The 27,852-nt window shown below is 48.5% G+C and overlaps 1 protein-coding gene across 3 annotated transcripts in view; it reads left to right on the plus strand.

Moving 5' to 3' along the window:
• ZFHX3 (zinc finger homeobox 3) overlaps positions 1 to 27,852 on the plus strand; it is a 206,888-nt gene that overhangs the window by 125,034 nt on the left and 54,002 nt on the right. For all 3 annotated transcript variants that reach the window (XM_060788469.2, XM_060788470.2, XM_067471081.1), the window contains one exon: positions 21,053 to 23,841. In XM_060788469.2, the coding sequence (XP_060644452.2) occupies positions 21,099 to 23,841 (2,743 nt within the window). In that variant the 5' untranslated portion in view covers positions 21,053 to 21,098. The remainder of the gene's footprint in view (positions 1 to 21,052; positions 23,842 to 27,852) is intronic.

The raw sequence follows: 27,852 nt of genomic DNA on the forward strand, positions 1-27,852 counted from the left end.
CCAAAACTTCACTGTAAATAGCCCTTTGCCTATGGGTGGTTCCTGTTCTGATTCCTGGCCCTTCTAGGAGGTCTCCCATGGAGTCCCACCTCACAGCTGTTGAGGGCAGTTGATTCCGGTGATATGGGGCTCAGTAGACCAGTGGACTTTCCTGGCCCAGATGAGCCTCTTCTCTTCTTAGGCAATGGACAGACATCCCAGACCAGTGTGCTTTGATGCATGGTGGTGGAGAGAGTCTGGGCAGTTCCTTTGGGAGAAACGCCTCTGCCAGATATTTGTGCCAGCCCCCTTCGTCAAATAGGACCTCTCCCTGGCCTGCCTTGTAGCCAGGCAGCAACTGGGCTGTGGCCCTCCTGAGAACCGCCCAATTCAGAAGGTCTGAACTACCTGTTATCTCAGCCCCTTTTCCTCTGGCTGCAGGTCCATTGTCAAGGGCTGTCTTTTTTCTGGCTGGCACTTCCATTTCCTCTGCTTCATTCGGCTTCCTTCTAGGTGGGCCTATCTTTTCACCTCCACCTCCTCCTCCTCCTGAGGGAGATGGCCTGCTGCCTCCTTCTACCCAGAGCCTCTGCCCAGCGTGGATTGCCATATGTACCCAGCCTGGGCTTGTCCTGGGTCATTAATGGTGATTTGTGACTGTGTGTATGCAAATGGTAACAACCTGCTGCTGGGTTAATGAGTGCTTTCCCCATTGTTTTCTTCAGTTGGGGTAAAAGGGTTGGTTTCTCTGTATTCCAAACTTCCCTGACTCTTTTTAATTGTCAGCTTGCTATTGGCTTGTGTCAGAGAGGTAGGGAGTCTGCATTCTGCTGGTATGCCGGTGGGCAGCTGGGTGAGAGGGTCCCAGGACTTGAAGATGGTCCTGCCCTTGCCCTGCTACAGCTGCCCCAGGCAAAAGTTTTGAGCTTTCCCTGTATGGTTCTTGGTAGTAGAATGTCTGCCTGCGATTGCCAGCCAGATTTAAGGCTGCAGTGGAACCCTGGTCTACTCTTGTTTTTGGTTTAGTTTCCATACATAACATGCAGACTTTCCAGCCTCTTTTCCCTCTACTGCTCTACCTGCTTTGCTGGAGGTGTGTGTGTGTGTGTGTGTGTGTGTGTGTGTGTGTGTGGAGGGGGGGGGGGGGAGGTAGGCAAGTGGTGCCTGAGGGAAAGGGCTGCAACTTGACGTCTTCGAAAGGAAGAACCTGCTCCTGGCTGCGTTTTGCAAAGAGCACTGTCATGCAGTATATATTATTATTAATATCCTAGCTTGTGTTAGAAAGTCTGTTTTCCTTTGTTCTGAGTGAGAGGAGCCACTATTTTGGCCAGCCCTGGACCTCCTTCCTCCCTCCTGTGAGTTTGGGCTATGGTGGCTTGTGGTGCCTAGGGAGTGTGAAGCCTTCCTCTCCTCCTTCCCACTCTGCCCTGCAGCAAAGCCTTTTTCTTTTGCTGGGACTGAGTCAGGAAGAGCCTTTTTTAAGCCTTTGTTTTTGCTCTTGGAAGCCGGCTGGGCCGGGCTTTCCCTGCCTGCTACAGGCTTGGATCATGATCAGGAGGGAGTACCGTAGCTGTTAATCCATGCCCAACATGCCCCCACTCCATATGTGTGCACGCGTGCGTTTGTATGTATGTGAGAAAGTGAGCACAAGCACATGCATGGCAGGGAGGCAGATGTGCGGAACACTTGGCCTGCCTGGAGAAAGCTGTCTGAAGGAAATGGCTGTAGGCCTCATAGCAGGGCTGGCACCAGGAGAGCCTTTAGGCCTTGCTGCCTCTTGAGGCTGATGTGCATGCCTCCCCCCCCCCCCAATTATTTGGAGTGGGGCCCCTCCTTCTGGATGGGGGCCAGGCAAGCGGGGAGGGCTTTACAGACTTAAGGATGGACTATCAACCATGTGCCCCCTCCTTAATCCTGGCAGTGAGGAGGGGGCATTATCTGTCACAGCATACAAGGAGAGCAGGACAGGCGAAGGGTTTTTTCTCCCCTTCCCTCCCTCCCCTGGCATAGGGGCCAGCCAGCAGGAAATCTTGGTTCTCTTCCTCTCTAGTGTTTTATTTCCTTGCCTCCCCTCCTCAAAGACAAAAGAGGCCTGGAAGGGCAGACCTGTCCTGCTGCATTCCAAAGCAACTTAGTTTCTTTCCCCCATTAATTCCCAGGCGGGAGCTGGTTTGCCTCTCTGTCAGGGGATCAGAGTACATGGGAAGATGCTCTCCTCTGAGGGGGATGCGGGTGGTGGCTTTCCCTCCCTTCCCTTTTTGGTAAGGAGGGCTGCTCTGCCTGGTGGTGTTGTTGCTGGTTTTGATAGGTTTCACACCATGGCAAAAAGAAGAGAAGTGGAAAGCCAGCTGCTTGGAATTGGCCTTGGTGAAATGTGTCAGGCTTGGGGAGGCTGTAGTGGTGGCAGCGAATGGCTGATCTGCATGGTTTTATCTTTTATTGTATTGTATGTTTATTTTATGTGTTGTTTTAGGCACATTGTGCCATATGTAAACTGCCCCAAGTCCCTTCAGAGAGATGGAGGCAGGGTACAAAATTAAAGTAGTAGTAGTTGTTGTTGTTTCACTGAGATGTGTGTGGCGTGGATGTGACTGGTAAAGAGCTGGTGTCTGAACTTTTTACCCACAGCTGCAAACAGCTTTTCTACCCTGGAAAAATTTTGACATTTTTTATTTATTTATTACCTTTTTACACCAAAGATGGGGACAAGCTTTTACAATTTTTTTTAATTGGAAGAGTGCTACTAATAGTCAAAAGGTGGTATTAGTGACATCTTATGGGTGTAAAAAAGTGAAGCTCATAGAGCAGATACTGCTGTTGTAAGTGTAGTATATATTCTTTGACAGGAGCCTGTGACAGATGTAGAGAGGATAATTGATGTAGACTGTCTTGTATTGGTTGTAGTTTCTTTTTTATATTAAAATACTTGTTTGGTTTGGTTTTGGAGGGGGAGGGGCATTTCTCTGACTGCATTTTGTCCAGTGTTTTCTATATTAAGTTGTTTGTAGGTTTGTTGGTCTGTTTTTTGTTGAATAAAATTAATTTAAAAAAGAGAAAAGTTGTGACATCTGTGTAGAAACTTTGGGAACATTGAGGCACAGTGAGCTGCTACTTGCTTTTGAGTTTTTCCATATTCTCACATTTTATTTTTGTAGAACTTTGGAGTTGAGGGACTCTTTTGATTTGCACTTTGTCCCCAGGGGCCCCAAGACTGAGACCTTCACATGTCCCCTTCCTAGCAAATTGGTGGCTGTTGGTCATGGGGTCCATCTGTGGCACCTGCCCTGGATCTCCTGCAAAGGAGGGCATGGAACATCTGTGGAGGTGACTTCTGGGGCAGGGAGGGGGGGTCTCCTGAGTTCCTTGGTATTAGCTCTTCCTTGCCTGAGGAAATTCTTCAAGTGGCTCACCTTGAAAAGGCCTTAGGTTCAAGGTGACCTGCATTAACATCTCAAGCCATTGAAAGGCCAGTCATTGGCTGAGTCTTTCTCTCCTCGCTGCAACTATAGCAAGTCCTTTGGATTATAGTGGAGGGGCCTCTAGGGTTAGGGCACAATCCATCTTTCTGCCCTGGGCTGAGAGGAAAGGATTTGCTTTGAAGGTTGAAAGGGCAGGAGGTTGGAATAAGGCAAACATTTCTGGCTGTGGCTTCTTACCCACTGGCTCATCCCTTGTGGCTCTACATCAGTGGTTCTCAACCTTCCTAATGCCACACTCCCTTAATACAGTTCCTCATGTTGTGGTGACCCCCAACCATAAAATTACTTTCGTTGCTACTTCATAACTGTAATTTTGCTACTGTTATGAATCGTAATGTAAATATCTGATATGCAGAATGTATTTTCATTCACTGGAAGAAATTTGGCACAAATATCCAATAGGCCCAAATTTGAATACTGGTGAGGTCGGAGGGGATTGATTATGTCATTTGGGAGTTGTAATTTCTGGGATTCACCTAGAATCAAAGAGCATTCTGAACTCCATCAAAAATGGAATAATTGAACCAAACTTGTCACACAGAACTCCCATGACCAACAGAAAATACTGGAAGGGTTTGGTTGGTGCTGACTTTGAGTTTTGGAGTTGTACTTCACCTACATCCAGCGAGTACTGTGTACTCAAACAATGATGAATCTGGACCAAACTTGGCATGGATACTCAATATGCCCAAATGTGAATACTGGTGGAGTTTGGGGGAAATAGACCTTGAGATTTGGGAGTTGTAGTTGCTTGGATTTATAATTCACCTACAATCAAACAGCGTTCTAAACCCCAACAATGATAGAATTGGGACAAACTTCCCACACAGAGCCCTCATGACCAACAGTGTTATCTGATGGTCTTTGGTGACCCCTCTGACACTCCCTCACGACCCTCCAGGCTGAGAGCCACTGCTCTACATCCTGGTTCTGGCTGGCATCAGGGTCATCCTGCCTTCTGGTGTTGTGTGCAGGTTTGCTACCATTTGGGCCGCAGCTTCCACTGTTTCCCTAACCTCTTCCTTACTGAGGGGGCTGAAGGGGGAAATGGCCCAGTGGCGCCCGGTCCCTGCTGGGAGAAGAAGAGGACCAGCTGTCAACCTTGGGTGAAAAGTTCAAATCTGCATTTAAAAGGCAGAAGGCCCCAAAGGATGGACGGGTGTGTCCAGGGTCAAGTTGAAACGATCTTGGATGTAAGTCATTGAGCCAGCCCTTTTTGTCCTGGTGTCAGGCAGCCCTGGTTGCCTTCCCAAGTGCTCTGAGTGGGAGAGTGGTGCGCAGGTCCAGGGCAGTGCCAGGGCCAGGGTGGCTTTCTACCAGAGAGCTCCCTCGGGAAAAGCCCATGTGTAGATGCTAAAAGAGCTCCTTCCTCCAACAGGCAACCGCTTGCAAGGCCTCTTGGTGAATTGCCCCGCAAGCTCTCCACGCTTCCGCAGCCCATGAATGAAAAGGACTGTTTGAGCTCCATGGTAACCCTGAGCAAGATCACAGCTTTTCCTTCCCATGGGGGTGGTAGGGAATTCATATGCTCAGGATTCCTGTCTCCATGGTGAGGGGAAGAGGGTGGAGGGGGCCGGGGGGGGGGTGTGATTTCTTAGGCCTTTGTATCATGCAGGGCGGCAGAGGCTCTTGGGAGGTTCTTGGACGGTGGGCCTCTCTGGGCCTCTGCTGCATTGGGGGCTCTCAGTCTTGTGTGGCCACACTGTCCCTTTCGTCTCTGCTGCTGCCCCCACTTTGGAAATGCAAATCTTCTATATGAGTGAACGGAACAAAGGTTGAGGTACGCCATCGTTTGCTCAGCAGACAAGATGGCAGCATGTGTATGGTCAGACGTGTGCATAGGCACAAACATACAGGTGCCTTTGGCTCCTCTTTGTGAACATGAGCATTATATTCTCTGTGTATGCAGTGGAGACAAGTGGAATCCACGACATGCGAGTGTGGAGAAGAGCAAACCACAGAGCATCTACTACAGTGCAACCTGAGCCCTGCCACATGCACAATGGAGGACCTTCTTATAGCAACACCAAAGGCACTCCAAGTGGCCAGCTACTGGTCAAAGGACATTTCATAGAATGCCAAGTTTGCAAACTTTGTGTTTTTTTAATGCAATACAACTGTTTAGTTTGCTGCTGACACAATAAATAAATAAGTGGAGACAAGACTGTGCCTAGTCTTGCTTTGCAGTATTTTAATAACTAAAGGCTGAACCTGCCAGCCAGAGCCTGGCTGAAAAGATGTACCAATTTATGTGACCTTTAGCCCTGTCCTGAGCAGCTACACCATAGGGCCTTATCGGTGCTTCTGCTACAGGCCAGTCCTGCTTTCCTTCCTACTCACTTTATTGAGACAATGTTCCCAAAGGGATGGGCCTTATGCAGGCAAAGCAGGGCCCCTACCCGAGGCTACATTCCTCTTCAGGAGGAGGGCCAGAGTTGACACACCGTCCAATTGAGAGGGACTGGAGGCGACTGGCTTGACCCAAGAAGGAGGGGGAGCAGACACAGGGTTTCCCTCCTTATTAGCTCTCTTGCTGGTGGTTTGTCATTGGCTTCTTCGTCTGGAGCGCCTGGATAGGCAGCTGGGGCCGAGCACAGTGTTCCCACCTGCCTTTTTCTTCAAACAATATCTTCTGGCTTCCAGATTTCTGATAAATTGATAAGAGGAATTGCAGGAGTCAATAGAGTTGTAGACACTTTGCCAATATAACCCTAGTGCTATTGATCTGCCAGTAAATTAAAGTCTTACTTAGAGGCTGCCGATATTTCTAATCTCCTGCCTCACCAATTACAACCTTCCAGCTACCTGGGAGAGAAGGAGCAGGCAGGCAGGGAGGCAGCCTGGTGTGGGATGCTGTTTGGGGTGTAGAAGCCAAGGTACCTGGGGGGGAGGGGGCTTGTTTGGGGTGGGAGACCATTCTCCTCCTGCTCCACCCTCCCTCCTTCCCCCCAAATCAATTGACACCCCCCCCTCCACGCACACACACACACATACACTCCTGGAAAAAAGTCTTTGTGAGCACACAGGCATTTGCTCAGCATCCTTTCTTCCCTTCTTCCCCTCCCGGTGCAAGCACTAGTGGGACCCTACTCATTCCTCTCAGGAGTACTAGCTGCAGTTCCTGGCAGTGGTTTGTGAAGCTATGACTCAGAAGGGTGATTCTGTGGCTGGAGGGGTTCAGAGACCAAGGCTAGCCACTGAGGAGCACTGATCCCAGCTTCCCCAGAGCCCACTTTACTACAGGGGCAGCTCCCTGGTTGATGCTTCTGGAGGGTTATAATTCAAAGTGTTCATGCCACTCTCTCTGTTCTCTCTCTCTATTCTATCTGTGCTGCAGCATGTATAATAAGTCTCTTCAGGGTTTTGTTAATGTGGAGGCACACACTTTGGGATTAGGTGGCATTGAAACCAAAGGGCCTGGATTATTTCTTCTACCTGCCCCTTCTTGACTCGTGGTTAGAAGATGGACGGAAGCTGAGTTGCCTTTGGACATCCAAGAAAAAAGGACATGGGATCATCCAGCCGATGCTGGGGTCTCCTGTTTTCAAGGGTGATCATCTGATCAGATGGCTTGTCTGATAAATTTATTTCATCTCCAAATTGGACTTACCTTGCCATCAGCATTGGGAAGAAGTTGCCAGATTAATGCTCTGTTCTTTCTAATAACCCAGACCAAAAATCAATGGGAGAGGTGATCCCTTCCCTTCTCCTACAGATGTTTGTGTGTTTCTGTAATGAGCTGCACCTTCATTTTGGCACTGTTGGAAAGGAAAAGCCTTTCATGCTGCCTTTGCTTGGGCAGCAGGTCATAACCTGGTCTTGTAGGACAGGTACCAGAAATAAAAGTTGTTTTAGGCTCCCTCCTTTCCCCTTTCAGCCAGAAGCAGGGAGAGGCTGGCCCTAAACCCAGTGGCCCTTGGTCGCTTTGCAGGGAGACCCAGGGGTTCAGCCCTGGTCCCTGCTCTCACTGGTATAGCATTCATTCCCAGGCCCCCAAAAGGGAGGAGCTGGAAAAGAACTTGTTTCCCCCTAAGTGTTAACTTTGAAAACAGTAGGTTCTGGGGAAGGGACCAGGCTAGGGAAGAGGACTGAAACTTTCATATCTGTCTCTGCTCCATTGTCTCTCTAGTTCTGCATTTTAGCTGCTTTTCACAGCTGGCACTTTTTGTGTGTGTCAGGAACGATTTGAGAAACTGCAAGTCGCTTCTGGTGTGAGAGAATTGCTGTCTGCAAGAACGTTGCCCAGGGGATGCCCGGATGTTTTGATGTTTTACCATCCTTATGGGAGGCTTCTCTCATGTCCCCTCATGGGGAGCTGAAGCTGACAGATGGAGCTCATCCATGCTCTCCCCGGATTCGAACTTCCAACCTGTCAGTCTAGCTGACACAAGAGTTTAACCCGTTGTGCCACCGGGGGCTCCTACTGCTGGCACTACACCTGCCCTGGCGCCTCCTAGTCTGCCTATTTCAGGGCTGTGTTTCAGTCTGGTCAGAAACCTGCCTAGCTCTCTTTTCCCACCGATCCCATAGGAAACCCACTGCTCAAGGATATCTCTCCTCTGCTTTTACTCCTCAGTCGCTATTGTCAGAGGATGCTGCTTCTGAGGTTGGAGGGAATTCTCCCTCCCCAAACTTGAGTCAAGTTCCTGCCCTCTCTGCATTCTGAAGCATTTTATTTCTCTTTGGCTATACCTGGCTGAAGGGCATCCAGGATGGTTTTGTGCCTTTTTTTCCCACCCAGGGTACACTCGAAGGTGGGATGTTTACATTTGGGCCACCATGGCCATGCATTGCTATGGCTCATGGTAGGGAGGAGAGGAGCCAGGAGGTGTGATAGAGAAGAGAATTACTGGTGCAGCACCAGGGCGTGCAATGTCAGGCCCTGCGGGTCTTGCACTCTTTTTTCAAGAGTGTGAGCACATGAAACACAAGTTGAGCCTGGGAGGGCAGCCCATCGCCACCACCGGGGAGAGATAAGGAAAGTTCTCTGATTGTGGATCAATAAAGGTTAGTGCCATCATATCTCAACATGAGAGAACCCGCTTCCCTCAGAGTCCGTTATCAGATGACAGTGGGAATGGGGTTAACCCTTCCTAACCAGGGAGGTAGGGGGAGGGGGGTGTTCCCAGCTGCCTCATTTACCATAATAGCCCTATCTCCCTTGTGATTTGGAGACCGGCAGGCTTGGGCAGGGGGCAGCTAATTTATGGAGACAGGTGAGGGGATTTCCTCTTTGACAGGGCATTCTAGCAAAAGGCAGCTGCAGTTCTGTGGAGAGGTGGAAGTGAAGGAGAACAGTCCATAGGCCCTCCTAGTCAATATGTCCCTGGAGCCTCAGCCACTCAAAGGTGATGCCCAAGAGCTCTGTCCAAAGGCATTTGGCAATACTCTGTACAATGTCTGATGTTTCTGGCCAAGGTGGGGTTAATTCTGGCATGGAGGGTCTCTTGCACATGAAAGGGGCCTATGGGCACTCTCTGGGGCTTCTGCTGTCTGACCTTCTTTTTCCAAGGCTGGTTTTAGGGGGCAGTGCCATGGGGGGGGGGGGGCAGCGATGCCAATGATTGCAGGAGGCCCAGCTAATGGGCTGATGTCCAAGTGGAAACTGTCTTTTTAGTGGGGAAGTGCTGAGCCGTTAGTGAGGCCTGGATTACTGGGTGATTGTGCTGTCAATACCACTGTATTGAGTCTGAGTGAGCCTTCACAACGCAGGGAAACACTTAGCTCACTGCTCCTGCTTATTGAAAAGCCAATAGCAATTTACTGGCTGACACTTGACATCGGAGCCATTCCCTCAGGTGCAGCTCCTGCAAAACTACCACTGTGTCCTCTCTCCACCAGCCTGCCATGTTTACTGACCGACAGGGGGTTCAGGTACAAACTTTTGCCGGTTGGTCAGTTCCTCCCGTCACACAGAGTGTCAGGAGGCTTTGCAGACTAGCAGGGGATGCTCCAAGGGGATGATGGGAATGGTCTGTGTGAAGAGACGCTTGGTCTCTCTGTGTTGGCAGTGAAGATAGGCCAAGGGCCCCATGTCTGTGGACAGGAGGGTGGGCTGATGGGACTCAGCTCTGCCAGACTGCCTCTCCCAGCTGCAGAGTCCAAGCAAGCTTCCCCATGATGTTCTCTCTTAGCTGTCTCCTTTGTGACACATAGCATACCAATGGCACAGTTCTGGGCCAACCGATTTATGTGGCCCAAGAAGGGTTGCACTCTTGCTAGTTTCTTTGAACTGTCATCCGGGTTTAATAGTATATATTTAACCAATTTCAGGACCCGCAGGACAAGAATGTATTGAATGTTATGTTTATGTTCTTTCATTTAAAATACTGCATCCTATCTTCTGACTACAAAATGAAGGGTAACCTACGTTCATATAAAATAAGAATAGAAGTATTTCTAGTGCAGACCAAGCTCTGAGTTGATTTTAGCCACAAAGCTGGTCAGTTTTTATATTGCAAGCACCTGCCATCTGCTTTACCAGGTATTTGTTACTAGCAAGTGGGAGGATGCCTAATTCAATTGTGTTGGAGAAGCTGATTGTTTTCAGTCTGAGCCCCCATTTCTCACAAGATGAATGTGGAAAGTTGACTGTACTTGGAAGAAGAAAATAGGGATATAAATATCATTTGTAGAAGATGGAAATGTGTGTGTTCTCAATTGCTGCTGTTTAATCATCTTGTCCATGCTGCCATGACACAAGGGCATGTTTACCACAACTAGAACTTGCTTTCTGGTCTTGCTCTTTTTTGAGTTTATGAAGCTAATGTTAATGGGATTCTAAAAAAGATGAGTTTGCAGCAGTGTAGCTTTTTTTTTCCATGTCAGGAGCGACTTGAGAAACTGCAAGTCACTTCTGGTGTGAGAGAATTGGTCGTCTGCAAGGACGTTGCCCAAGGGATGCCCAGATGTTTGATGTTTTTACTATCCTTATGGGAGGCTTCTCTCATTTCCCTGCATGTGGAGCTGGAGCTGACAAAGGGAGCTCATTCGCACTCTCCCCAGATTTGAACCTCCGACCTGTCGGTCTTCAGTCCTGCCGGCACAAGGATTTAACCCATTGCATCATCGGGGGCTCCTAGCAGTGCAGCTAACAGGCCTGATGTGGCCCCTCCATGTACGTGAGGCCTGGTATAATTGCCTTCCATTTTCCCTAAAAAGGTTGAGGGGATATATTAAAAAAACATGCCCGTGTGCCACCTCACATGCATAGGACTCTCAGGAGGAACACGTTGCTTTCTAGAAACTGGCTTGGTCACATTTCAAAGGGAAGCATTTCTCAAGAGCGGGGTGACTCATGCCGGCAGAGTTCACGTCCTGTGGAGAGGAAGGGCTGTCCTTGTTCAGGAAGAAGACCGATCTTGGCCATAAATACTGTGGGGCAGGAGGCTGCAGCACAGTCATAGGTATGCACAGCTGGTAGGACTGAGCTGCTCTGTACACATGACATGCCCCCTACCCCATCGTGACAGTTAAGCAGTGCTATGGGAGAGGGGCACTGCCCATGCACCTTGCATTACTTTGGGGAGGCAAGAAATGCAGCTTTCCACGTCAGCGGACCCTCTCCCTCTTCTCAGGTTGTGGCCAGATCTCCAGTTGGCTTTAAAATCTATGGCTGGTTCTTAAAGAGAAGCATGTCCTGAAGTGTGACCTGTGGTCAGGACAAGAGGCTACTATTAGGACAGAATGCGGAGAAACCAAATGGTTTCTAGTTGGCAAGGGAATCAGGCAAGGCGGCATCTTATCACCCAATGTATAACTTTCAATCTGAGGATGTCATACATAAATCATTATTAGACTCAAACATCCAGCTTTCCACAGTTCTGAGTCCTCATTTTGGCAGGTGGCATTCCAGATACAGAATACCAGTGATCTCCTGGCATACGCTCTCTATCTAAATATCCGGGATCCGTTGCAAACTAATTACAAAAGCCAACAAGTATTTTTAATCAGATATAATTTTAGGTCATTTGTATAAAGTTGTTTTGTGCTGAATTCAGATCTGTGTTTATTTTTTCTGTGTAATCAAATAATTAATGCATTTACACATTGATACCAATAGAATTTAATTGATATCCTTGCGTAAATGCATTAATCATTTAACTAGTCTCATCACAAAAATTACACATGATAGAGAAAAAATAATAACAGATCTGAATTCAGGGGACAAAAAACTATAAGAATGGTCTAAAATAATAACTGATGAAAAATACTTGTTGACTTGTGGTTAATTAGATTCTATTGATATCAGTGCATAAATAAATTAATTATTCAATTAGCCTCATCACAAAAACTACATGTGATAGAGAAAAAAATAAACACAGATCTGAATCCACTGCAAAAAACTCTATAAGAGTGACCTAAATTATATCTGATATAAAATACTTGTTGGCTTGTGTTAGATGAATATGATGTGAAATGGGCAGACTTTACACTAGTCTGCTGTTATGTACCATTGGTCATATTTTAAAAAAATGATGTGATGGAAAAAATAAAGACATTTAAAATCCGCATAAAATAATTTAAACTGTTCTACTCCTATTTCTGATTATTACAAAAAGTTTGATTTTGTTGGCTTGTGTTATCAGAACATACTGAGGTCTTGATTGAGTTGAGGGTGATAACATTACACTTCGTATGGCAGACCTGGAGCCTTCAATGCAGCCAGAAGAACGCCTCACAAAAAACCTGAAAGTGGCCATGTTGCCCTATTAGACCCAACTGAAATATTGCTAAGTGTGGTCCATTGTTGATTTTAGAGTAAGCAGAATGCTTGCAGTTCTAAAAGAAAGTGGTCTCAGGACTGGCAAGAAGGTCACAGGCTGGAGCAGTTGGAGAGTTGCATATTCACTGGCTGGCCAGGTCTGTGCTTTTGTGAAAACAGAAAAATATGAGGCCCAGTACTTCCACCCCATTAAAAAGAAATTAAGTTTCTATCCCTGAAAGCTACAAAGGAATGTATGTTTCCACTTGTTTATCTGGAACAGTCCAGCCTGATTCAGAAATCAGAGCACTGGTGCTGTAATGAAGAGCCAGAATTGTAGAAGGTTAGGCCTTGAGCTTTAGTTTGAGCTTTAGTGATGGAACCTTTGCCACTTTTGCGGCGGAGAGTCTTCCAAGTGTACATTCAGCTCATTTGGTCAATTGGAATCTTGTGGAATAGTCCTCTAGGACTTGACTGTATGCAGAGGCGGCCCTAGGTAATTTTCAACGGTAAGCAAACAGTATTTTGCCCCCCCCCCCCCCCCCAACCAATCACTGAAATATATTTTCTGTTCGTCGTGGGAGTTCTGTGTGCCATATTTGGTTCAATTCCTTCATTGGTGGAGTTCAGAATGCTCTTTGATCGTAGGTGAACTATACATCCCAGTAACTACAACTCGCATATGTCAAGGTCTATTTTCCCCCAAGAGCGCCTCAAGAGCGCCCCTGGGCAAAATCAACGATACTGCAAATGCTTACTTCGAGTAATGGGTTGAGGCGCCCCTGACTGTATGATTCTCCTGGAAGCTGGTTTGTAAAAAGAGAACATTTTATCCCAAATGCTAGTGGTTGTGACCACTAGATGGCTGAAATGCTTCACAGAAGTCCTGGGCTTGGTTCATCCTTTGTGAGACTGGCCCCCTTGTTCCCCAAGACTAGGGGAGCAGTAGCCTGCTTACGTGGGGGTGAATCCAGGTCTCAGCAGCAGAGCTCCTTGGGGTCAGACCCTTCCTTCATCTGCCTGCCGTGATGGTGCTGTGGAAAGGTCAGGGCCTTGGTGGCACTGTGCCCGGTTGCCTTGGCTGCATTGCCTTTGGACCGCCAGGGCAGAAGGGGGAGCAAAGGAGTGTGTCGAGATGCCCTGCCCTTCTCACCATTCTCTTTTGTCTGTTCTCTAGCCTCCTCTCCTGCTCCTTTCCTCCTTAAACCCTCTGGGTGGGCGGGGAAGGTCCCCCTGGTGCCCAGGGCAACCTGTATTGACACAGGCAGCGTGGAGGGACTTGTTTGCCTTGGGTGCTGGCAGAGGCCAGGAGGCCTGTGTTCATGGAAGCCTGAGTTCATGGCATGAAAAAGAAGAAATCTGAGTCGGCTACCAGCCAGCAGCTCCCTGCATTGCACACATGGAAGTGCCTGCTGCTGGGGCTGCTGCTGCTTCAGCAAGGTCCAGTGGATGCCTCCACCTTAACACACCATCCCCCCATCCCCCTCACCCTTTGAGGGATCTGGAGCAGTGTGTGTGTAGCTTCAACCTTGAATAAAAATGGTATCACAAATGTCATCTTCTCTGACCATCTTCTGCTTGTTTGTCTACCTGTCCGTTCTTCCTCCTTGGAAAATTTGGTCTTTTGGGCATTTTCTTACCTGAATCCGGACTCATCATGTTTTTCTCTCTTGCTAGGCCTGGAACCAGGACAAAATATTCCCAGCCTCATTTTACCTTTGCTAGCATTATATAATAAACACTCAAGAGATCTGAACCTCTTCCTTCCCCTTAAGATGGATCTTGTAATAATAAATAATAATAAAAACTTTATTTGTATATCGCCCTATTTCCCCAAAGGGACTCAGGGCGGTTTCCAGCATTTAAGGCAAACATTCAATTGCTGGGACAAAACAACGTACAGATAATTACATCAAAATAAAGACATTTGACAATATAACACAACCTAACTTAACGAACAAAATAACAACTAAAAGCATCATAAAATACCATACCAAAGATGTATAGTTCCTAATATCCTTTGGGTGGACATAGGGCACCGATGAATGCCCCATGCCCCTGGCAATCTTTAAATCCACTGCCAAAGCTGATTGTTTTCGAGGTTTCCATTTGTTTAGCTTCCTTTAATTAAATGTCTAAAAAAGTGCTGGTGTCTTGCAGAAATGTTGCTGAGTCTTCCATTTTTCATACAAGCAGATGCTTTTGTCTGTGGATTGGGGTCCTAAACGGGGCCCTTGAAGAGGTTTTGCTGTCTTGGTCTCCTTTGTTAGATGCTTCACTTGCTGCTCTACCACTAATTGCCTCGCCTAGTATTAGATCCCTTTCCACAAAGAGTTTTCAGTACCTCAGAAGGGGTCCACTTTGGTTGCTTTGATCTTCTCTGTGCAGGCATTCAAAGGAGGCAAAGCTAGGCTGAAGTTACCTGGAGTTCCAAATTGAGGTTACTCCAGGAGAGCCACCACATCATCCTCTGGGCCTCATTTTGATGTCTAAAGATCCCAAACTGAGCGTAGGGCTCTATCACAGAAGGATCTTCTCTTGGTTCCCTGCCCAATGTTTCCTCCATCGCAGGGAAGCCTGGTGACTTAGGCTGTTGCTGAACCAGTGGGAAACAGAAGGCAATTTGATTTGCTCAGCTGCAAATAACACTTCATCATCTGTTTGGCAACCTTACATCCTCTGGGGGCCAGCAAGCCAAGTCTATGTGCCCCCCTCCCCCGCATAGCTCTCCAGCTTCTGTTTAGCTTTCTGCCAGTCTTATTAGCAGGAATTCTGGCAATTTTTAAATTTTGTATAAGAATGTCCATATTTGTGTGTGTGAGAACAAATGTGAGCAAGAGAGCAGGAAAACCTTTCTGTAAACTCTTTCTGTCCCATAAGTGGGATCTGGAGTTGTTTGCCAGGCACAGAAGCAGAGAAGGCCTTGGTCTTGGGCCTGGCAGGGCTGGGCTTTTTATGCCCAGCTTTGGGCAACACCAGGTACTCTAGCAGGGGCTTTGCCATTACCATAATAAACACCATTATTGTGTTTAGTAATCAATGATGTGGTTGAGGCTGCTTGATTATTTCAGTCGTATTGATTGCCATAACAGCTATGAAGCTGCAGTCGGCATCTGGTAACCCTTGGGCTTTTGCGTAATCAACAGGGACAGCCGTTCTCCCTCCCACCCATGGTCTGTGGCCTGAGAGGTGTGACACTTGGCCTGAGATAGCCAGCAATCAAGATGGGATGAGGGTCTGCAATGAGGCTGATGACGCTGGAGATGGAGGATGTGGAGTGGCTCAATGGGTAGGGGTTGGTCAGAACCCCATGTTTCCTTGCATTGCCCTTCTACTTGTGGGGCTAGTAACACTTCTTGCTGTTGCCTGAAGACAACAGTTGGCCCTTGTCTTGGCCTCAGAACTTTGCTGAGACTGTGCCGAAGCTGGCTGAGTGATGGCTCAGGCCACAGTTGCCATCCACCCATCTGTCTGAGACCTGTTTCTGTGGAACTTATGGGCCCTGTCCATCTGGCCCCAGTTCACCCCCAGAGCCCTGTTCTTCTGTTTGTGCCGAGGGCAGGAGCTGGCCTGGGCACTGGGCCTTTTGGCCAAACCCTTCTCATAATGGCATTTCCTATCATTTGCTGCCCCGCTGGTTTCTGATCAATGGAAATGAAATTGCATCACCTCCTCAGAGGCTCCGTGGAAGGCTGCTGCCTCCAGCTGTGTCAGTTCCGGTAATTTAATCTTATCAGGCATGTGAGCGGGCAAGAAGAATTTTTTAAAAAATTAAAGCCCTGCCATTAGCAGGAGGCAAGGCTATAGGATTGTCATTTCAGTCCTGTGCCCCAAAGGGATGGGTTCTGTTCAGTTAACAGGGCTCCCTCCTGTTGCATAGATCAGGTTTTAGGGGCCAGCAGATATAGGGGGGATTTTGAGAAAGACTTGTGAGGATCCTCACAAAATGGCTGAAAGCAGGCCTAGGAAGTCACAAAATGGCTGTTGGGTGTGTGGCCGCTTATAAAACAGACCCTCAAAGCAAGGACTGAAGCAATCACGCAGTGCCTTCCCAGAAGTCTTACTGCCTCTTGAGTTTCCCAGCCTGTACCTCCCTTAGGGCCTGGTTTTCCCTTTCCCTGGAGCATGAGAACTGCATTGGGGGGGGGGGGGGACACTATGGGCAATGAAGCCATGAAGGTGGAAAGCATCTGCAGTAAAAGAGACAGGGATGCGGGAGGGAGGCTGGGTTCTAGGCCTCTTGCTGGGACTTGGGGTAAGGTTCTACCACCAGTTGATACCACACATCCCCCCTCTTCTGCCCTGGGTCCATGCTGCCTTCACCTTTCCTTTTCTAAAAATGCCTTCGGTTTCCTCAGCTGACCTATCTCAGTTGGCCTGTTTTTTGGAGCTCCAGTGTGATTGGCACTTGGCCATGCAAGTTTGCTGTTAGGGGATAGAAGGAAGCAAGAGGATCCTGAATGGCGTGTAGAGCGAAAATAGAAATGGTGATGCTGTCTGAAGTGGTATGAAGTGTGTTGCGTCCAAAACACAATAGCTCTATGTAGTTGTTTTTAACAGTTGTATCACTGAGCCCAGGGCTGTTTGCACTTGTCCTTCACTCTTTCCCAGCAGCTTCTCTGGTGCCATCTGAATAGGAGGCCCATTTTCTGGGACTGTTTCTTGCTGCAGTTTGGATTGTTTCATTCTAGCATTCAGGGTTGGTTTGCCATTGCCGCTTTCTCCTTAGTACTAACCTCCTCCAGCATTAGCTCAAGTACCAATGTGATTCTCTCTTAAGACATATCCTTTGCCGGCGTCTCTCACACACAGGAGCTCTTGGGCACATTTAGTCTGGCCTTTTAGTTAAAAAAATAAGGAAATATAGTTGACATCTGTGACTTCCTTTCCAAAAGTGAGTAGTTCTCCTAAGAGAGGACATATTTGTAAACATGCCAAGAACACAAAGTGTGGATTGTTTCTCTCTGTTGGCTCGCATTTCCTTTTTGTTCTGAATTCTCTTTTAGACAAGCTGCCATGACTTTTCTGCAACGGGGCAATCATGTTTAATTTATGCTCGATATAGAAAACAGTAAATAACCAGGGCAGAATTTATATATTGTGTCAAGAATGGAGCTAATTATGTTACATAATTTCAATTGGTTCATAATAGGCTTTTAACTTGGAAAAAATACTTTGCAACCAAATAGGTTTTCAAGAAAGTAAATAGAAAATGATGGGTGCCTTGAAGTGTGTATTTTGTTTGCTACAGTGTTGAAAACCACAGACAGTTTGTTTCTCCCAGGATCTGGAAGGTATGCTGCCTCTTTGCTTTGCGGCTGAAACATACTGAAGGCCTTGGTTTCCAAGGGGGTTCGTGGAAGCTCACCATAAGTCCATTCTGTATATCTGTTAGGTGGAAAGCATGGCAGCCCAGCATTCCTTTTCCCACTGAAAAGTCACTCTTTCCTCTGTGCCTCTGGAGGGCAGATGGGGAGCAGGCTGGGGTCAAGGCCAGTGCAGGGGAGGACCCTTCTGAGCCACTGCGGCCGGCTGGTTCCCTGCCCTCCCACAATATCTCAGGGCTGCCTGCCCCTTGTGGGAAGCACATCACAAAGGTTAATGTGTGTTCCCCGAAGAAGAAGAACGGGCTGAGCTTGCTGCTTTCACTTCCAGTCTGAGTTGATGTCTGTGCTGGAAATAGCCCTGCTGAGGAAGGAGTGCCCGCCCCTCTCCTGGCACAGAGATGGCTTTGGGGGATTGGCCCCACTGGTGGCCCACTCTTGTTCTTGCTGGCAAAGCAAGGGAGCAGTCCTGACTTTTCTTCAAAGGTCTTGCCTGAAGGATGGGGACTCAGTGATGCCCCTTACTTTATGGGGGATTGACAGTGCTGCTGCTCCTTAGAGAAAAGAAGAGAGACCTGGGTTCCTAGTTTTCAGGGTGACCCAGGCCGTCTTTGTCCTGTAACTATCCCTGAAGCTAAATTGAGGTGCATTCAGATAATCAATCTCATCCCGAAACCCCTGGACCCAGAAGGCCAATCGCCTCTCCAAAACCCTGGCCCACAATATGATACTTTAGAGACTGCCAATAGTTATTCCGTAAGATGAAGTCCAGGGAGTCCCTTTTAAAGATGAAATGGACCTGGGAGGTGGGAGGAGGGGGTGGCTTCAGGTTCCCAGCCAGTGCGCTCTCTAACGGAAGATCATTGATTTTACGGGAAAACATGTTTACAGACAGTGCTGTGATCGACCTGACTAGTTGACTTCTGCCTCCTTAAGTAAGAGCTACCTTTCCCTTAATGACTGCCTGGTGGAGAGGGAGAGCCTGGCATTGGGTGCATAGATGAGGCTTGGCCAAGGGCTGTGCCTTTTTGGGGTTCCTGCAGCACCTCCGGGGGTCAGCCCTGCGCTCAACGTAAGACTGTGCCTAAGGAATCAGCAGCCCCAAACGGAATGACTGCAAAGGCCTTGGTGATCCCTGGAAGTGGTTAACTGGCAGTGGGCAGTGATGCAGAGGGCAGCTGGGAGGCCAAAAAGCCACCAATTAATTGGGAAGCCATTGGCAGTTTCTCTGGCCTAGCCCGGCCTGCAGAGGAGATTGGCTTTCCTGTCAATAAACAAGTCCCTAGTGCAGCATCAAAGCCACAGTCCTTTATCAATCGCTGCCTTCTCTTCCCGCTTGTTCCTGTAACTTACCAAGCATTTATGATATTGATTTTACAATCAGGCTGTTAACCCTCCCGCCCCATCAGCTCTGCCAACCCTTTGGGCCCAGGCTGTCAGTCAGGCCCCTCAACGTCAGCGCCAGCCGGGTGGGTTTCTAGCAACCCCACTTTGTCTAGGAGCACCAGGTTTGCCACCTGTGGGCCTTCCATGTTGCCTTCAGCCTGAGGCCAGGCTGCCACTTATCCCTGTAAAAGTTTGTACTTGAACCTTCTTCTGTGCAGAGTTCATCAAAACCAGGAATTCTATGAAGAGATTTCCTGAGCTGTGTGAGATTAGTGGCAGACAAAGAAGTGGTGGTGTGTGGATCAAGAGACAGGGGTTCTCCACTCTGCCCCATGGGGCTCAAGGAAAGACTTCAGAGCCACCCTCCCCATGCCCCCAGTCTTCAGCAGAAGGAGAGGCAAAGGAGATGCTGTTGGAAGAGCCTGGCCTGGTCCATACCACGACCAGGGGCAATCCACGAGACCTTCTCCCAGGAGACTCAGTCTGCTCAGGCTGGTAATAGGAATGGGAAGCGATGGAGGCAAAGAGAACAGCAGTTAGTGAAAGGACGTGGGGGACTTGGGAAGAAGAGTTGGGGCCTTCATGCGTGTGCATTTGCAAGGGCTGCATGGCAGCAAGAGCCTGCTCTCACTTTCGTATTACTCTGCTGGCAGATCAACCTTCCTGCTTCTTTGACTCCCGCCTCCAGGCAACCCTGGGAAGGAAGCAGGAAGTGCATACAGGCAAGCTGATCAGCACTCCAGCCTTTGTTGCCCCATGTCTAGACTACAGCAGTTGCTTTTGCTGTGCTACGCGCCCCCCAAAAAAATCCTGCTGAGGGCATGGTTCCACTAGGAAGATAAAGACCTTTCTTGATATCGCTGCAGCCTTTGCTGTTCATGTGCTCTGACCTCTGCTTGTGTAGTGGCAGTACCGCAAATGCATCTTTTGAACAAGTATCATGCTGCAGACCTGTAGCGAGGCGGGAGGGGGGGTTAAGGGGTTCAACCCTTCCCCCAAATGTTTCAGATCTTTAAAAAAAACTGGTTTACTCTTGAATTTTAACTGGTTAACCAAATCCCCATGCTAAGTCTATGAGATGCAAAAAATTAAGAGTCCCTCCAGAACTGAAAGCATTATCCCAGGCAAATATTGACAATTTATTCACACTGTCGTTACTTGCAGCAATAGCCGATGTAGTGAAGCAACCAAGTTGGGTGTGTGTGTGTTGAATGCTCTCATTAAGGAGGCCAGATTTGGTGGAGGTGGTTGACAGGAGTGGAGTGGAGCTGCAGGCTATTGAAGGCTGCTATTGAAGGCTGCTCTTCCCCCTGCTGTGCTCTTTGATTCAACGTGAGCTAGGAGGCAGGTTTCAACCTCCCCCCCCCCATGAAATTTTCAAACCCCCCCCCCCAAATTTCAACCCCTCCCGAAATTTTTTTCTGGCTACGGCCCTGTCATGCTGGAGTTTTGCTTGACAGCACTGTTTATATTGGCATAGGTGGTGGGAGTGGCCATAGTGAAACAAGAGCCTGTAGAAGCCAGAGAAATCCTGTGCCTGACCCATCAGGTGTGAGTGGCAAGAGGGTTGTGGTTCCCCATTACCCTTGTGGCATAAAAGGCCCTTTTGTGCAAAGACTGTGGCCAGGAGGCATTTGTGCTAAACTCTCTTGTGGCCATGGGTCAGTGAAATGGCCCAGTCATTTCCTTCCCAAGTTCTCAAGAGCTAGCAGTCATCTCAGATTCAGATCTGCCAAGGTGCTGCTGGTTTCTGAAGGAGACTGGCATGCCATACCTGCCTAGCCTAAAGAGGCAGGGGTTACATGACCAGGAAAGAAAGCCTGAACTTCCTGTGAGCAGGCCTCAGGATGCATTGGCAGTGACCTCTCTGCAGAAATGGCTGCAGTTCATCTCCCATTCTTGTGAACAAGCACAAAAATTCAGGAAGCAGAGGTGTTTTCCTCCCTGGGATGAGAAGGGCCTTTTCTCCTGTCTCTGTTCTACTGCTTTGTCTCTTGGGCTGATGGGTTTCAGTCTCCCCCCTTCCTGTGTTTTCCGGGCTTGGCAGCAGCTGCCCCTTTTTCCAAATGGGGCTTGTGCATGCCGTAACTGCTCTGTGTGGACATGCAGTCTGTGCTTATTCCTGACTGACCTACCTCTCTCTCTTTTCCTCTCCCTCTCCTCTCTTTGTCTGCTTTTAGGTCCAAGTCGTACTGGGTGCAATGAGTGCTCCATGCATTCCGTGCCATGGAAGGCTGTGACTCACCCGTCACCTTGGGGAAGGACAATGGGTGTGCTCTCCCTCAGCACCAGCAATGGACTGAACTCGGTAGCTCCCACCTCCCCAGCACAGCTGCCAGCATGGAGCCACCTGCAGTGGAGAGCCAAGGAGCCCTAGACCAGCGGCGGGGCCCTTTCCGAGAGCACTCACCTGGAAGCACTGCTGGTCCTACTCCTGCTAGCCCCGATGCGGAGCTTGCCGACCAAGAGGTCAGCTGCAACAAATGCTCTGCCTCTTTCATCAGCTTGCAGGGCTACATGGAGCATCACTGCCCATCCAGCACCCGTCCGCTTGTCCCCCTGCAGAAGGACTGTGGGAGCGAGACTGGAGAGGAGGGGGAGGAGGAGAGCGACGATGTGGAGAACCTGGCTGGGGAAATTGTCTACCAGCCAGATGGCTCAGCATACATTGTGGAGAGCCTCAGCCAGCTGGTCCAGAGTGGGGGACTGTGGGGGGCTGGCCATGGCGGCGGGACGCTTCCCCCTCTTTTCACAAACTCCCTTCCCAGCCCAGGGGGCAAGCAAGGCGAGGCCACGGCTGCCGCCCCCACCCCCGCCTACCCCCAGATCATCAACACTTTCCACATAGCCTCGTCCTTTGGGAAATGGTTTGAGGGCTCAGAGCCGGCCTCCCCAAATACCTCAGCCCTGGCAGGGCTCAGTCCTGTCTTGCACAGCTTCCGTGTTTTTGATGTGCGCTACAAAAGCAACAAGGATTACCTGAACAGTGATGGTTCTGCCAAAAGTTCCTGTGTATCCAAAGATGTTCCCAACAATGTGGACCTGTCCAAGTTCAATAGCTTTGTGCTGTATGGGAAGCGGAAGCCCATCCTGATGTGTTTCTTGTGCAAACTTTCCTTTGGGTACGTCCGCTCATTTGTGACCCACGCGGTTCACGACCATCGAATGACTCTGAGCGAGGAGGAGCGGAAAATTCTTAGCAATAAGAACATCTCCGCTATCATCCAAGGGATAGGCAAAGACAAGGAACCCCTTGTAAGCTTTCTGGAACCAAAAACCAAAAACTTTCCACGCCCTTTAGTTTCCACAGCAAACCTCATAGGCCCTGGACACAGTTTCTATGGCAAATTCAGTGGGATACGCATGGAAGGGGAGGAGGGTGCCCAGGTCGGGGCTGCCAGTGGTGCAGAACAGCCCCAGTCTGGCCGCTTGGCCCCTGGGGGCCTCTTGAACCTTGGAGGGCTAACCAGTTCAGCTTTGAAGACACCGATTACCTCAGTTCCCCTCGTACCACTGGCCTCTAGCCCACCTGTATTTTCTGAGGGGAAGGACCCTGGGGGGGTGGCAGACGCAGAGAAGCAACAGTCTGCTGACCAACACAGCCCCTCAGAGAAAGTAGAGCCAGCTGGTGAGGAGGAGGAGGAGGAAGAGGAGGAGGAGGAAATAGAGGAGGAGGAGGAAATGGAGGAAGAGGAGGAAATGGAGGAGGAGGAGGAAATGGAGGAGGACATGGAGGAGGAGGAGGGGTGCAAAGGGCTGTTTGCAAGTGAGCTGGAGGATGACCTGGAGGAGAGGCCTCCGGAAGAGTCTGGGTCAGTGGCAGGCTGCAGTGGCAGCAGTGGCGGAAGCCCAAAGGACCTTGCTCTCTCAAACCAAAGCATTTCTCCCTTAATGCCTAACGTGCTTCAGGCTGCGTCCCATGGCACGGCTTCTTCTAATTCTGCTTCTTCCTTTGTCTTTGATGGTGCAAACAGGAGGAATTGTTTAAGCTTTAATAGTGAAGGCAGTGAGGGCCGTAGGAGGCTGGACTTCAGCAATGAAAGTGCCAATAGAGACAATGCCACAGTACCAGAACCAAATGAGAGTGTCGAGGGTGAGGACGGGGTCTGTGTCTCTCATCACCAGCACATGGGGCCACTCTGTGAACTCGGGGATGGGGAGTGCCCCTCGGGGAGCGGTGTGGAGTGCCCCAAGTGTGACACCGTCCTGGGCTCCTCGCGGTCGCTTGGCGGCCACATGACCATGATGCATTCACGAAACTCATGCAAGACACTCAAGTGCCCCAAGTGTAACTGGCACTACAAGTACCAGCAGACGCTGGAGGCTCACATGAAGGAGAAGCACCCGGAGTCAGGGGGCACCTGCTCCTACTGCAAAAGTGGGCAGCCTCACCCGCGGCTTGCACGGGGTGAGAGCTACACCTGTGGTTACAAGCCCTTCCGCTGCGAGGTGTGTAACTACTCCACTACTACCAAAGGCAACCTCAGTATTCATATGCAGTCTGACAAGCATCTCAACAACATGCAAAACCTGCAGAATGGAGGCGGGGAACAAGTTTTCAGCCACACTGCTGGAGCTGCTGCAGCAGCAGCAGCTGCCGCCGCAGCCAACATGGGGAGTAGCTGTGGGGCCCCCTCCCCAACCAAACCAAAAAGCAAACCTACCTGGCGGTGTGAGGTGTGTGACTATGAGACAAATGTGGCCAGGAACCTTCGCATCCACATGACCAGTGAGAAGCACATGCACAACATGATGCTGCTCCAACAGAACATGAGCCAAATGCAGCACAACCGCCACCTGGGCCTGGGCAGCCTACCTGCCGAGGCGGAGCTGTACCAGTACTACCTGGCGCAGAACATGGCCCTTCCCAATCTGAAGATGGACAGCCCAGCCTCAGAGGCGCCGTTTGTGATGGGCGGCTTCCAGCTGGACCCCAGCAATACCATCGCCTCCATGGCCCCATCTCTAGGTGAGGTGACCTCTTGTGCTGGGCTTGTGGGGGTCTGTGTGTGTGCGCATTTGTGGGGCTTGTCACTGATCAAGAATCCTCAAAAGTAGCCACATGCTCTGGATTCTTTGTGAGTTTTAGGACTATTTCAAAAAGGAGAAGGAGTGCAGTATGCCGCATGTGGAGACAGAGGCATTGCCGCCATTCCTCTTTTGACAAAGGGTTGGGGCTGTTGTTGAGGCTCAGAGCAGGACACAACAGAGGCTTTGCTCTGGAAGCCCTAAACACTTCCCTCTGGTTCAGGAGCTTTCAGCTGCTGCCATGTTCTCTTAACCACATTCCCTGTCATGAGGGCCAAGAGCAGGCAGAGAAAGGGATTCTGGAAGAAAATCTGGAATATGGTGTGAAGGAGAAGTGGGACCCGAAAGAGAAAAAGATAATGTCCAGAAAATCAAGCCTCCTTTTTGTATTCCTTGTGGCCCTAACTCTCCTGCACAATGGGTTTTATTGGATGGTTCCGGATTCTTTGGTGTTTTGAAAGGATAGTTGAAACAGACCTTTTGACATTGGCTGGAAATCTAAAATGTTAAAATAGGTAAAATTAACAATTAAGTTGGCATGTCTCACCTGCTATAAACGCATGTTAATAATTACCTGCATCTTGCTGTTGCCATATTGCCCGTATCAGTATTGCAGTGTTTACCTTCATTTTCTACCTGAGTGAAGTGTAGCAAGTCCTAGCCATTGTTTCTGTCAAGGGAGTTACCCAAACAGGTTTGTCCTTTAAGTACCTTAGAGGTGCAAAGCCCTGTTTCAGCTGTCTGGAAGCCTGATTGCACTGCTTCTGTGCTTAATTCTAGGATTTCATTATATTGAAGCAGGGAAGTGTTTGGTAGAGTAGAACTCAGTCATACTCAGTTTTGAAGTGAAACGGATGATTTCCCTACCTTCATCACAGTTAAATCTGTGTTACTCTGTTGTACTCAGCATTCTTTCAGTATATTTGCCATCACACTGTAATTGCTAGGTACCACCCACCATCCCTCCCCCCTGTTCTTTGTGGGGGGAAAACCTCCTCTCTTTAAAATGTCAGCTGTTACGTGTTTTCAGCTCCTGAAGCAGGGAGGGAGGGAGAGCAGTAATGCCCCCCCCCCTCTCTCGGCTGCCCCACAGAGAAGGGCATGGACCTTGGAAAATTATAACTCCCAGGATGGCATAGTATGGAGCTATGGTATTTAAAGTAAGGACCAGCTACATTTATTTAACAGTGTAGATGCACTCAAAGAAGGTTCATGGACCTTGGGAAACTGCAATTCCGAGCACCATCTCAGGGAGACATGGCATTTAAAGTAAGGTCCAACTGCATTCATTCGATATTGTAAATGCACCAAGAGAAGGGGTATAGTCCTTGGAAAATTAACTCCCAGGACTGCACAGTATTGAGGCATGGCATAATAATAATAATAATAACAATAATAATAATAATAATTAATAGCAGCTTTTAAAATGGGTCCCAACTTCATTTATTCTCCAATGCAGAAGTACCCAGAGAAGGGTATGGACTTTGGGAAACTATAGCTCCCAGGAACGCATAGTATGGAGCTATAGTATTTAAAGTGGGGTTCAAGAGCATTCATTCCATAGTATAAATGCAGCCAGAGAAGGATATGGACCTGGGGAAACTATAACTCCCAGGACTGCACAGCATGGAGATATGGCATAATCATCATCATCATTCTCTCCTGGCTTTCCCATGCAACACAAGGCACAAACATATCATGGAAGGAAGGGGAGGACCCGGAAAGGCTATTTTTTAAAAGTAAAAGCTCAGTGAGCAAAAGGTAAAGCTTTCCCCAACAAGGGTACTTTTGACTCCTCCCACAAATGGGAGAAACATTTCATTTTACACCTGAGAGCAATTAATGCCATTGCATTACAGAATTGGCCAAACGTTTGAAAATAATGCTGGCCCATATGTTCTAAATATGCAAAGAATGCTCTATTGTACATTTGAACCTAACCTAATACGATGAGCACAGTGGTTTAGCACATTTAAGTATAGCACTCAGTGGAGTTTAGTAAATGAGATGAAGTGGTAAGAATGCTTTCCTGGTAGCCATTTCTTAGTACATGCCCATTGTTGGAGATGCCCATGTTTGGTTTCATATTTCATCCTGCCCTTCGCGATTGAGATATTGTAATTGACGGGAATGAGAGTGGGATGAAACCCAACAGTAATGTCCAGCTTCAGGTGTTCTTGAGTGACATGCTTTCAGTGGTCCTACTGAAAGGGTTGCCATTTTTGTAGGGAGACTGAGCATCTCTTGAGGGGACTCCACTGATGTCCCCAAGGAAGTCCGGGGGCTCTTCTCAAGACTGTCTTGCATGCCCAGGACCCACATGAAGACCCATTTTCTTCCCCACTCTACAGATGGTTCTAAGTGTATTGATGCGGCAGTTTTGATTCAGTGGAGCTTGGGCAAGAGGCAAGGGCCTAGGAGCAGCTGGCTGGCTTTGGCCCTGGAAGAATACTGGTTACCATCTGGTGAAAGGGCTGCAGAGGAGGAGGAGGCATAGCTTCATTGGTATCACATTGCCTGCACATGCAGCCTGCCCTTTGCAAATAACTTCACACCTTGTATTGTCAAAGGCTTTCATGGCCGGAATCACTGGGTTGTTGTTGTAGGTTTTTTCGGGCTATATGGCCATGTTCTAGAGGCATTCTCTCCTGACATTTAGCCTGTATCTATGGCAAGCATCCTCAGAGGTAGTGAGGTGGCAAGCATCCTGACTACCTCTGAGGATGCTTGCCATAGATGCAGGCGAAACATCAGGAGAGAATGCCTCTAGAACATGGCCATATAGCCCAAAAAAACCCACAACAACCCAACTTCACACCTTCATCGTGGGTGAAGCCATGGAAGGGGAAAGGGACTTTCCTTACCCCACATTAGCAGTGAGTATCGGCATTACCCACTCTGAAGATAATGCTGGAGAAGGGTGGAGAGAGACAGAGATATATATAATTAAATAAATGATGCACATATTTCTTTCACTAACCTAAGTGTTGGGTGCAGATGAGAGAGATTGTTCTTTATATCACATTGTGTTTTATATTCTAAAATACCCACCTCTTGTAGAGCTGAATATATAGGTTTTATATATTCAAAGTCTCCTGCCCAAGTGATGCTGTAGGGTCCAGTCCTTCATTATTGGCTTCTCTCTGGAGGCAGGTCAAGGATTTGATGAATGCCAAATGGTCCTTATATTGGGTGAGTGGGCTTATTAACAAAAGACCCTCCTCGTAAATGCACAGCAGAGTAACTTAGCAACAGCAGCATGACCCAGCACCAGTAGCCCAAAGTGGTAAAAAGAACAAAAACACACAGACCAAAGTTATCTCTTCCATAGCATACTTTTCTTTATAGCAAAATAATATAATTGCACTGTTTACAAGAACAAGGTTTTCATGACACAAATAAAGTTCAACCTTCACACTGGAGCTTCACACACGAGGCCTTCTCATATTGAAGCTTACATCACACAGAGGCTTCTCTCATAGACTAAGGCCTATCTCACACTGTGAGGCCTTCTCACAGACTGAGACCTTTCTCCCACTGAGGCAAACTAACACAGGGGCCTACTAAGCTACAGTATACGTGCTTATATAGTCCTGCAGCTTCTGCTGAGTCATTGCATCCATTTAACCCTTTCATTGACTCACATTTTTATAATTAAAAATACCTAGTTAATTTTAAAATATTTCTGACACCTTAATCCTTCTGGACCAAGACTGGGGACTGGGGCCAGCTAGTCTCTTTCTGGGCTCCCAGGTCCCTTGGCTTGGCTTGCATCAACTCCGGCCCAAGGAGGGAATCAGGCGTCCCTCAGGAGTATAAAACTGTAAGAGACCTTCAAGCACTGGAAGAAAACTGTGTGTTTCAGATTATTTGAAGGGCACTCCAAAAGATGAGCAGTGTTTGTTTTCTAAGTGCACTTTCCAACTTCATGTATTTGTACATAAAATGGTAA

The sequence above is a fragment of the Anolis sagrei genome, chromosome 8 (assembly GCF_037176765.1).
Source record: "Anolis sagrei isolate rAnoSag1 chromosome 8, rAnoSag1.mat, whole genome shotgun sequence".
NCBI lineage: Eukaryota > Metazoa > Chordata > Lepidosauria > Squamata > Dactyloidae > Anolis > Anolis sagrei.